The sequence below is a fragment of the Taurulus bubalis genome (assembly GCF_910589615.1).
Source record: "Taurulus bubalis genome assembly, chromosome: 5".
Lineage (NCBI taxonomy): Eukaryota > Metazoa > Chordata > Actinopteri > Perciformes > Cottidae > Taurulus > Taurulus bubalis.
Genome location: NC_136593.1, coordinates 20,107,406 through 20,120,438, shown reverse-complemented (window position 1 = coordinate 20,120,438; position 13,033 = coordinate 20,107,406). Strand labels below are relative to the sequence as shown.

The following is a 13,033-nucleotide window of genomic DNA, read 5'->3' as shown; positions in this document are numbered from 1 at the left end:
TCAACTCAATTTATAAGGGGTAACATTTCATCTTCAAACACCTCACTGAGTGGGTATGTAACAGGACGCCATAATCCATCAATAAAAGTGTATTGATATTGTCAAATGTTAATATGTCATCCATAAACCCTTGGGTCCTCTTGTCACCTCTTGCTCAGCAACACATATTGCCTCATTGTGTTGTTCGCCATCGACCCGGGTCTCCCTCCCAACGCCTGCTGCTGTAAAATGTTGTATGCCGTGACAGAGCCGAGCATTAATCAAAGTTGATTTTGAGTGTGAGGGCGCAAGTGCCCCTTTTTTTTTTTCTTCTTCTGCCGGAGAACTGTTTAGCACAACAGCGCTTTGTACAACAGGGTCCCGCTCGGCAGTGTAATGGTAGCAAAAGGAGGTCATAAATAATGGATTCAAGATCACTTACACTTCATGAAGCAGGCCACTGTATGGCATTCGAGGGGATATCACAATCTGCTGCTCAAATTATAGATATGGTCCCTTTAGCTGCAATTGTAAAGGAAAACAAGGCCTCCAAGTGGGCTGTGAAAGAGTCTCATATGGTGCAAACATGATGGAGAAAAACAACAGTTTAGACGCTGAATGAGGACAGTGGAAAGCTGGAAAGAGCAGCTATTGGCCTCAACTGTGTGTTTTTGCATCCCTTCTGTTAGGCTTGTGGATGCAACAATCACCTGTATTTGCCGCAACTGTTGAAACGAATGAAAAACACTCAGGTTGCTAGCTGGGACTTTATTTGTCTTGGGTAAAGATTTGGTCCGTAGATGCAAATAGATTTAGTAATTTATCATTTATAGTGTCACAGATTCATATTTGCACTCATCGTCTCTGGACTCTAAAGGCTGCTCCAATCTCCTCTTGGAAAATGATAAATTACATTTTTTTTAATGCATTTGAAATGCAACTGTCCACTATCAAACCACTTTTAATTGAAAATATGAGTATTTGTTCAGCCTTTCTTTGATTGTCGCACACTTTGAGCTGTTTGCACACTAGAATTGGAGAGGTGTACTTATTGCATGTCATGCACGTAAAACAGAGTTCACTGTTATTACCTTTGGATGATAGCAAATAATGTGATAACCTCTTATTGTAATATTGTGTCCTTGTGTCAGTGCTGTGGCTGCCTGTCTTTATACTGCCCCTCAGTGGCAAAAGAGGCGAATGGTCTACAAAAAAAAGAAAAAAAGATAATTTGCCTTTGTGTGAACACATTCAGCGAGACCTTGCATGCACACACTGCGGCAAACTTTGATATTTCGCCGTTAAGTACGAGGATAAGAATCCCAATAATTTCTAACGTGCCAATGCAGCTGGAGATAAATAGCACGGAGCAGAGGAGATGATCAGATCTCACTCCATATCTTAATGGGATCCTCTCACACGCCATTTTCATTAATGACCAATCCCTCAATTATGTAAATCAGCGATCGGTCACTAACAGTGAGAAGTTGAAGTTGCCCACATAAACAGCAACAGTGTCACATTGCAGAGGGCGCTAATTGGCCGCTACTTTTCGTATAATTGCAGTGTCTAGGGTCACGTCCTCGGCTGACCTGTCCTTTAAGTATTGTTTTTCAGCGCACAAACAGTTAATGGAGCAATTAAGATGGTGCTCACAAGCACCACTTGTGGAGGCGGGGAGGGTGGGGCGACTTGGACCAGAGGGAGCCAAGTCAAGGTGCACCACACAACTCACCGGCATCTGGCTCCGATGGCGGCCATCACTGAACCGATCATTCTGGTGCTTTGGGTGTATTGTATGAGAACATTTAAACATATATAATGTAATAACGGGTCGCAGACACTGGAGCTTATATGTTCCCATTTATTTGGTCATTCAGAAATTCCACTGGCGCAGGTATACATGCACAGAAGCTGCGGTTTTGGTCGTCATTATACACAATCGCCATATCCTGCAAAGCACGTTGAACTGCATTTGTATAAAACAGTGCTATGAAAATGTATCAAAATTGTTGTGTGTTTTAGCACCATTTGAAGTATTAAATAAGGTCAAGATAACATACAGCAAAAATTGCGACACGTTTTAAGGCACAGTAACAGATTTCCTTCACAGACATTTTCTGACTTTTTCATTGTGTGACGAGACGACTGGCAGCTGTTGTGCCGCTGTTTAGAATTGAACATGATGAGAGTGTTTTTCATACACTAAAACGTTGTCATGTCATGACACACTCTATAGATAGAGAGACGAGGACCACTTATTTTGGAAAATAAATATGTCTGGTATTTAACGGCGAGAGACAAATAATGATTTGAGCCTTTTTGTAAATTGTGCCATGATTTACAGATATGTTTGATATTTTAAAAGATAATTTTTCACGTCAAGAAAAGAAGCATTTTGTCGTAAAACTGTTTGAAGTTTCAGATCGTAAAAATACGTAATTAGATACACAATTAAAAGTCAACACGTCAAGATAACGATATATTTTTGCATCAACATAGCTAAGTTACAAAGCTAGCTAACTAGCTAACTAGAGAGCGAGCCAAGGTAGCAGCCAGTAGGTTGATACTGTTGGCGTGCATTGCCCGAAACCAGAGATTTAGTTCACTGATCGGTTTGATCCTATGATGCAACAAATCTATGATGCTCTTTTCAACAGACACACATCATGATGTGTAATTCATGGCACAATTCAAACGGGATCAAAACTTTACCGGTCTCTCGTTGTTTTTTCAGAAATAAGGTCCCATGGAGGACACCGGAAGGAGCAGGACTTTTCCTCTCTACACAGGACAAAAAAAAAAAAGCTACCAGTTATCTCATCACACTATAAAACAGATCTTAACTCTCAAAAAGGTTGAACAGATTTAAGCTTGGAGTGATGTGAATGTATAAAAAGGAGATAATGTGAATGCCACCTGTTTGGGAGACTAATCCCAGGAGAGCGAAGAGAAGAAATAAAAAAGTTTTCATCTCTTCATCTACCACAGACTTTGCCCACCCTCTATGACTAAGTTATGCCCTGTCATGTAGTCGGAGGCGTCAGATGCCAAGTAGACCACTGCAGCTTGCAGGTCTGTCACTTGAGCCAGTCTACCAGCAGGGATATCTGACAGCCAGCGCTGCACCAGAAGCCTCAGACTCTCCGAGTGGATGAGAGGGGTGTCAACAATCCCCCTGAAAAGAGAGACGGAGAAAGAGGATGGGGGAGAAAGGGGGGGGGGAACACAATGAAATCAGAAGGCATCACAACTCAGAGCCAGGAGTGACAGCGTTGTTTCAGAGCCACCACTTTGGTGACAAAAATAAACCCAATTATCCTTTGAAGAAAGGGCAGGGCATGGCATCTCTGATGGTGTTTACTGCTCGCACATCTCAGGAAGAGTCCACGGTGAGGGGGGCTGGCGTGATTTGCTCAAGGCCTTTGGTTAAGCACTCTACATTACATACAACTTGTGATTGACTGTGCTTCAGCTGCTCTGATGCAATATTTGGGTGGGATTTACAAGAAAAGCAGGTGTTTTGGTAAAGCGACACCAATACTATACAAATGTAGTTCCCTCCACAAAAAAAAAAAAAGGTATCACAGAGCTTATGTGAATAAATATGTCAACACGCCCGCCTGCGCCTAATACGAGGACGACTTCTGACTCCCTACACAACTGACGTGACAGTGACTAAAAGCCGCGAGGCCCGAATCATTGTTCGTCGCATCCTGGCGCCTTGATATGGAATTCCAACATTTGGCTAAATTAGCACTTCCAAGGAGCGTGTGACACATTGGTTAACATATTCCACCTCAATTATATTTCTCTTCAGCCGCCCTGTTATCTGGAACCTTTGCTGGCAATCAGAGGTACTGTTTTCCCTCAGCCAATTTTCTAGATAATGCAGCTTATCACCGCTGCGGCGAAAGTTGCCAATGGAATCGGGCTCCAGTCAACCTCGTGAGCGCTAATTGTGTCCCCCTTTCTTTTCTTTTTTTATGCATATTTACCGACTGTCACTTCAAAGAAATCAGCAGGCCCATTGAGACGACCGGTTAGCGAGGGGGGGAGAGCAAGAGAGAGGATTGCTTCTGTGCAAATTAAAATTAGCAAACAAGCTGCCGATAAAAAAAGTGCAGTGTGGCGCGGGTGTGCGAGGGCTTTGTTCTGGGGCTGTGACTGGGCCTGGCTCGCCCCGTGCCACCGGACGGATTTTGTTCAGGGATGACTGGGGCTAAGGGATGCTTCACTTAAACAAACACACACACACACACACACACGCACACACACACACACACACACACACGCACACACACAAACACACGAACACACCTTCCTGTGTCCTCCGCCTTTCTCTCCTTGTTTGTATCTATTTGTCTGTGAAGCTGAGCATGGGGGGGGGCGCCCTGCTCAGCTTCACAGACAAATAGATACAAACAAGGCGCCATTGTTGCGCCGAACACTCGGAGTGAGGTTGCAAATTTGATTCCCTAATTGAATAGAACAATTAGAGCAAGTGTTTGGTTGATTCATCCCTCAAGACGTCATCTAATTAAGCGCGGATGTATTGTTTGAGGACCTAAATTAGTGCATCATTCTCAAACAGGGCCTCTTCACAAAAACAAGCACTAATCACCACTTTGCGGCTCAATCCCTCGCAACCCTCAAAGAAGGTGTCTTTGGCAAAAGAGAAGAAGGCGGCCAAGAGTAGACGGTACTTACGGGGAGATGCAGTTGACACGCACTCCTCTGTCAATCCATTCAGTGCCCAGAGTCTGAGTCAGTTTGACCACTCCAGCCTTGGACGTGTTGTAGGAAAGCTGCTTTTGTGGATGGGGGACTGCAGGGTCGAGCGTGGAAAAAGAAAATCAGTTACCACTTAAAAGGACACAACACAGTAGGTTTTTTTCTCAGAAAAGATGACATTCATTAACAATGGTATACACTTTCACAATTCTCAGGTGGTCATTTTAAAAAGACCTTTTATTTTTTCCAGGAGTAATTTATTTATAACAGAGAGGAAATAAACGAGAAAAAAAAGAAGCTTTCTCGCAATAGCTGGCAACATATACATTTTACATTGTAGCTCCTGCGGTTTCTCTGGTTACCACATAAAAAGCTCTTCCATTAGCTGCCGGGGACTCCGAGGACGAAGGCCATGTAAAATTAATTGCTTGTAATGTCCAGTTATGCTCCGTCCTCAGCAACAAAAGACAGGGAGCCATTTGTTTGCCTTGACCATCACAGATGCTGCACACTGCATGGGATAACGGGACAGGGGCTCATTTTCTGCCGGTTGATTAATCATCACAAGGAGGGCTCCAAGTTACATACAACTTTAGTAGTTAACCTCGTCACCCGCCGATCTGACTGCCAAATGGCTTCAGTGTGAGGCCGGGATGATAAATACCGGCCAGCTGCGGAGAGGCAGGGACCAGGGACCGGTCCTGGGGAGAAGGAGGGGAAAAAAGGCAGCAGCATCCCGCAAACGTTTCTCGGGATGAAGATGTGGAGAAAAATGTGCGAGGTGGATGTAAAAAGTTTGGGGAGAAATAAGATGTAAAAAAAAAGAAATATATAAATGGGTGGGGCAACAGAACCATAGCTTTTAGAGTGGGATTGTGTGCAGAGTGTGGGCGAGATAGCAGAGGATGGGAAGGTTGGGCCGGGTTGGATAAGGGGAGGCTAGGACCTCAGAGGAGCAGGCGAGGAGGAGCGGAGCCCAGGGCTTACACGCAGATTGAAGGTGAAATCCGACTTATCAGGACAGGAAACACAGCTCAAAAATGCCTAACAGCACTAATCCTCGCTCAAGACCTGATGATACGGCCCCAAAATACCATTCAGAAAATGCCTTCATCCTTTAAATAAACCTGCATTGATGTTTTTCGCACGTCTTAAAGAGCAGTAATCCCCAGAGAAGGGGAAAGGGAGGTAGAAGGAGAGCATTCTCCAAAGCCCTCTTTAACATTCACCCTGCTGCTTATTGCCCATTTCAAGTGGGAGAGAAAACATGCCCTCCATCAGGCACGCCTTTACGTTTGAAATTCCTCTGGAGTTCAAATGATGTACTCTTTTCCCGGAATTGCCGTGGCTGTTGTAACGTACGTGGATGTGCAGCCGAGATCTGCAGGTACGAGTGCGAGAGTCACACAATCCCTCTGTAAGGTCATCACGCAGCCGAGTGATCGTATCAACTTGGATATTTCCTGTCTGGGTGTCTTTGAGCTGCTGGCCGTTAGAAGAAAAAATAAATTGTGGTTGATGGTCGGGATTGTGTGTGTGTGTGTGTGTGTGTGCCCCCTCCACACACACACACACACACACACACACACACACACACACACACACACACACACACACACACACACACACACACACACACACACACCACGTTCTATTCAGCAGATGGACAAAAAGCTGTCATTGTGCATTTTAATTGGCCGTTTACGGCTGCTTTTTTTGGGCTTCCACTTGGCTAGAACAGGTCCCATCTGATTACACATTATGACAATATTATAACAGATGTCCAGACCAATAAAGTAAATTCCTGAAGGACTGTGCGTAATGTGAGTAATTGATCATTTTTTTTAAAACACCGGCCCTCTATTTACCAGCATGCCCCTGCGGTCAGGACCGGCGGCCCATATGGCGCGGCGGTTTACTGGCGATTTGACTCTACTGCTGATGAAGTGTTGCTGTTCCTCTGGAGGAACCTGTTGGATAAAGGGGGGAGGGGGTGGGATTATACAAGGCTTTTATAGGGCTCTGACTAAACTCTGAAAGTGTCTTCCGCTGTTCAAACAAGGCTGCAGGCACAGGAACCCGCCCCTCCCAAGTTGGACCTCAGGTTGCCTTCCACATCCTCCAGACAGCTCCGCAGAGAGGGGATGTTTATTATGATGCAAAAGCGCCTCGGCGAGACGCAATCCCCGTCACTTTCCTGCTCTGCTTACCGCACGCAGGGCCGGATACGTCGCCACACAACAGTTTAACTGGGGTAAAAGTTGCAAAGGAGAAGAGCTGGCTTATCCTCTTTGAAAAGTATGAATACAAATATATTTTCTTTCCTTATTCCAACCACTGGAATGGTCCAGCAGGCCGTTCTGACAACTTTCAGTCTGAGGGTAAAAACTATTTAATGTGATGTGCACTCCGGCACATTGCTGCAAAGCACAAATGTATTTAACTCTCCCTGCCCCCCCCCCCCCCCCCCCCTCCCTCCTCCTCCTACTCCTCCTCTTCCTCTCGACCCAACTCTCCACGCCAAATGGAGAGATTAAAAGCAGACATGGAGGGGCTCCAGAGAGAAGGTGGGGGAATAGAATCATCACTCACCTATTAGACTGGCCATGGAGGCTGTGTTGATAATGTTGCCGTATCCTTGCTTCAACATCACTCGACCTGCTGCCTAAAGGCGAGGATTCAGGAGGGAAGAGGCACATTAAACACCTTATTATTGCGCTGATATGCTGCCATAAGCCTGCACGGATAAACACAAAAACATGTAGTTTATGCTTGGAGACAGAAATAGTGGTTAAACAACATTTGGGTGGCAGTATATTTAATATACTGTATATACATATACGCACACACTTAGTTTAGAATTTATTTTAGTCACAACATAAATAATTGGGTCATACTCTTACTAGTTCTGACAGAAACAAACATAATTAATTTGGTTATTTAGTCACAGTTCTCTCACAAATTGATGGCAGAATTTAAAAATAAATCATATTTAGGATTGAAATTCAATCAAGTTCTACATTTTTTATTATAAACATAGCATACATAACTAAATGTAATTGGGTAAATATGAAAACACATGGAGCTCTGCGGCTTTGCATCATTTGCACCTGCTGAGCAGTGGCTTCACAAAAAATTGGTGATTTTGACGTTTTTGAGATGAAGCAGAGGACTAATTGTTCCTGCCACAAATACCATTCAAATACATTGTGTATTTTCTAAACTTGTGATTTACTAACTTGTAAAGTTGATGTGATCTGTCGAAAAACGCAAATACTATGATTTTTCTCATCTGTCCTGATATTCCAAAAATCCTACAGTTTGTCAGAGCAACAGTGAAGTGTTCGTATTGTCCGGAGCACAATTTTTTCTTGCATCTAATTTTACAACAGCATGTGACTCAAGTAAAACATTTTGGAGTCAAATCAGGAATATAAAGAAAACATTTAACTATATTTGTATTTAACTTCAATTAATAATAATAATAATTTATGTATTATTTATTTTTGTCGGTATGAAAACTGCACGCCGCACCAACACAATAGGGAATGAACCGGAGTGTGTTTTACAGCTGGTGATACACACCTGGCAGCACATGAAAGTCCCCCTCAGGTTGACGTTGAAGGTTTGGTCCCACTCCTCTAGACTGGTGTCTTCGCTGGCAGAGTTCATGTTGATGCCGGCGTTGTTGCAGGCGATGTGGATCGTCCCCCATTTGGAGACAATGTTGTCAATCATCCTCTGAACATCAGCCGATTTGCCAATGTCAGCTGTGATCGAGATGGCGTTGATGCCTGTGTCCGAAAACATGGCGTTCCGTTAGGAATACTGTTTTTTTTTTTACATCTTGTACCATGACGTATGATATTAGCAACGTATATCCTTGGGACATTTGAGAGGTTTATTTTGAAAATTACAATGTGGTTTGTAATGTGTAAAAAAGAAGAAAAAAAAAGAAAAAAATAAATAAATAAATATATATATATATATAGATATATCTATATATATATATATATATATAGATATATCTATAGATATATATATATAGATATGTGCCGAACATGTCAATCTTTAAGAAGAACATTTTAAATGACACATAGATGGGTTCAGAGGAACATGTTTAACCTGACACAGTAGGTTTTCTGCTTTAGTATGCTGCCATCTGCTGGCAAATCCTGAGCACACACAATTTATGACATTTGGCAAAACTTTGAAGTGAACAAACCCAGCCAGTGTGCAGTGTGATTGAAGATGTGCTGGTGTTCAACCGATTGTTGCTGGAGTACCGAGAGGACCATCCATCCATCTTTCACTACAGATGGACCACTTTCACGTCAAAGTAAATACAATCGCTCATTTTGAGTCTTGAGAGAGTTCAGTTCAGTTTTTCTACTTTCTGTATTTTGTTAAATGTAAGACACTTCCATCATTACCACTTGTAGGATATTTGAATGTGCATTACACACAACTGAGTCTACACTAATAATGTAATGGACACAAGATACACTCTGATTTTATTGTACTGTAAATTAGATGTAGAAGCAGGGAGCTGCGTTTCCACATGTCACTTTGGCTTTTTGTTTTGTTAATTTCAACTTTAAAAAGGACATTATGAGAAGTTAAAAATAAATATTTCTATGACAGTAAAATGTTATATTTAAAAAGGAAGCTTAGTACTAAAGTATTTTTCTTTATGCAACATTCGAAAAAGAGAAATATAAAGTAAAAACCACACCCAAATAACTAGTGTGTATTTTACGGTGGGATCAGACAACTTGCAAGTTGAGCTGTAACTTTAAGTCCATTAATCGAATACTCATTCAACAGAAAAGGGACCAGCAACTATTTTGATAATTGATTAATTGTTTGTGTCATTTCTTTTTAATGCAAGAATTACAAATATTGTTGATTTCCAACATTTTAGATGGGAGAATTCTCTGCTTTTGCTGGTCTTGAAAATGACCGTGAACTGAATATCTACAAGCGTTGGATTGTTGGTGTTTTACATATAAAGCTGAATCAGGAAAACAATCCGCCGATTAATAAAGTTGGTTGCAACCCTATCAGTTCCTCAAAACAAGAAGTCAGTGACACACTAAAATGAGTGCAACTGTGTGACAGTTGACTAAAAATGTCGAGACCATTGCAGGGCCTAGTGTGTTGTTGTGAAGTCTCCGTTTTGCCGATGTGAAGAACTGAGTCCCCATCCTGGGTTAAAGACATGAGGGGACCAGGATGGGGGCGAGCAGCTCGTACCTGAAAGGAGCAGTGTGCAATATTTAGTGGCGTCTAGTGGTTGGAGATTACTGAATACCCCTTCCTTCCCAAGCATGACGGAGATGGCCTTCAGGTAGCGTAAACATGTGGATGGCCCTCTCCAGAGCCAACGTTTGGTTTAGCCTGGACCTTTGTAGAAAACATGGCAGACTCTGTATATATAGCGTTCCTGTTAATAGAGACCCCTATATCCTACACACTGGCGCTTTAATTCTGCATTTGCTGCTTCGACACCCCTTACCTTTGAGGAAGAGCTCTCCAGCCACCGCCTCGGCTTTGTCTCGGTCCATGTCTACCACGGCCACCTTCGCGCCGGCCTCCCCCAGGGCGTGGGCGAATGCGCGGCCGATGCCCTGCCCTGCCCCCGTCACGTAGGCCACCTTTCCGTCGAGGCGCATCCGATCGAGGATGGAGCGTCCCTTGACCCCGCGGAAAACCTCGTCGTCCGTTATTTTACTCTATATACAAATAAACAAGATGAACAGGCCAAGATCAGTGAGAATGAGGCTGATCAGAGAAAATCTTCAGCGAAGGTGTGATGACAGCGGTTCGATCCCATGATGTCGGTACTGGCTCATGGAGGTTTGATGTCTAAGCAGTACCTGTGTCCTTGAGCACTCGGAAGACACCGACACCCGTCGGATAATGCTGATGCCGTCTCTAAGAGGGATGATGACCTTTAAAACAAGGGGGACATTGTTACAATAACAAATACAATAATTGTTTAAAAATACATAGAGTAGCATGTTTGAAAGGCACCTGCTCCACACGTCGATCATCGCAGACGAACTGGTTGAATTTTCTGAGTGCCAGCCCGTTGGCGTCCGTCGTGTCTTTAAGATAGACCCTGGCTTTGAACAGCGTGTTATCGACACAGATGACCCCTCGCAATTTCAGCAGACTGTTGTCCAGGATAAAGTTGTAGTAGTTGATGTAATTATCCTTGTCAGCATCAATGAAGACCATGTCAAACTGCTCACCTGCAGCAGCCAATTCCTGGAAGAGACAGAGGTATTACGAAACTGGCCGTGTGCCCTACAAGCTGTTAACTTATTAACACCCCCCCCCCCAAAAAAAAGAAAGAAGAGTCAGCGTTAACCCTAGACTGCTCTCACTATGCAAAGCACCCAACATAACACACAGTATCTACAATTGTAAATGTGGAAAGTGCAAAATGAATATATGAATTTATGATTGCAAAATGCTCCGCTTTAGTTTTCTACAATGTCTTCTAAGAGATGGACCATTTCTCTGACCTTCAGGGTGTCCATGGCGGAGCCAGTCCTGACAGTGATCTTCCTGCCATGTGGAGACGTGTCAAAAATGGGCTGAGCAAAGTCTTTGAGGTACGGCTCCAACTCGCAGGCGACTAAGCAGCCGTCCTCGGGAAGCCCTTCGGCCATCGACAGTGCACCGTAGCCGGTGAACATCCCGATCTCTAGAACCCTCTTGGCCTGACTCATGTGGATCAGCATCTTCAGGGTCTGGCCTGGCAAAAGAAAAACACCCGAGAGCCAGTTATTGCAATACAGTAAACCACTGAATGCACTGGGCATTGTGCGGTACACGAAATGTCCAACCTTCAACATGTCCAGTGATGCACTCCTTCGGAAGCCGGAATATGGTTTTGCCCTCTTTGTGAACTTGATCCCAGTCATGGGAGATTGTTTTCCTACAATTAAGCGTGAAAGACCACATAAAACCTGTTGTTTCATCTCACTAGGCAGTATTTTTGAGCTACAGAGGAGCATAATTATGAAGGAAGCCGAGACATACTTATAGAGCTCTGCCAGAGGTTCACTTTCCTGCGTGCTCATTTTCTCCAGGTAGTCGTCCAGGCCGCTCGCTATGTCCAGAGCCTTCTGCAGCTGACAGGTCAACTCCTCTGGCATGTTGCCGCTTGCTTTGGCTACCTCCATGGCTCTCGTCAGGAGATCCACAAGGACTTCCACTGGGGTGTCGGGAACTGTGGGGGTGGGGGCAACATGGTGTGATTTTAGTTCAGAGTAAGTAATCTTTCCTGCTTCAATAAGATGTAGGGCGGGGAACTATGAATCATATTAAAATGTGCCCACATAACGTTTTCCCCAATTGTTTGGTCTACCCAGCAGTTTCCTGAAACTCAAAACGTGACGTCATCAAATGATCAAAAAAGCTCATTATATCCATGAAAGTCATGCCACAATATTTTAACCTCCATTACTCCAAGCGCGACTTAAAGTGGCGTGCAGCTATAAATAGTCATCTTATATTTAACCCCACTAAATGATATGCGCGCACACATACACGGAGACATTTAGTTATGTATTATGTATTCTCTTTTTGACATTATTGTAAACATTTTTAACAGCGTTTTCTTGTGACCACTTATGCAGCGCAGACCACCGGTGTAGCGGAAAGACAGGCGGCTCTGTTAACTGGCGACTTTCGGCCGAAAGTCACCAGTTAACAGGGCCGCCTGATAATCCGTAACACCGGCTCCTGAAGGCTGCTGCCGGTGTTGAACACTCGGTCTGACGCGCGAGGCGCAGGTCACTCGGTCTCCGGTGGAGTTTGTGAATGCGTGTTACGCTCTTATGACATTTACTCTGACCCAGTTGCAGCAACAAAATTGTAAGCAATATTACTTACCTTTTTCGGACAACATGGTGCGCGTGTATGGTGGGCGTGACGATTTCGGCAGCTGTCAGTGGAACTTGCAACGTGGTGGCGGACTTTCTGTTATATCACTCCAACTATGCAAATTGTTGAGTTGAGGGGGGAGTGACCACGGGGTTGCACAACTGGTGGGGAAAAAACGTCAATTATAAAACAGCACATGAGTGCGACGGTTATGAGATGGTACTCACGTAACTAAAAGTCAAAGTTGAGTGAAGTTCAAGCTACACAAACATGCATAGCTTCATATTGTTCCTTGCCTCAACGTGTTGGGGCCCTCGGGTCTAGTCAAAAGAACCCAAAAATCTCAGTTACATTCAGGAGCAGCTGTTGAACACGTGTGCAGTTTTATTAGATAAAATAGAATACATAAATACATGTTTTC

General features: G+C 43.8%; 1 protein-coding gene across 1 annotated transcript; it reads right to left on the bottom strand.

Moving 5' to 3' along the window:
• Positions 1–2,961: 2,961 nt before the first annotated feature.
• Positions 2,962–12,637, bottom strand: LOC306737079 (uncharacterized protein; the record flags this gene model as incomplete). The annotated part of the gene is made up of 11 exons (XM_079218782.1): positions 2,962–3,157; positions 4,690–4,807; positions 7,306–7,378; positions 8,299–8,507; positions 10,232–10,448; positions 10,593–10,667; positions 10,750–10,986; positions 11,247–11,479; positions 11,571–11,662; positions 11,767–11,956; positions 12,622–12,637. 11 exons carry the CDS (start codon positions 12,635–12,637, stop codon positions 2,962–2,964), a joined length of 1,656 nt encoding a protein of 551 aa, XP_079074908.1.
• Positions 12,638–13,033: the final 396 nt, after the last annotated feature.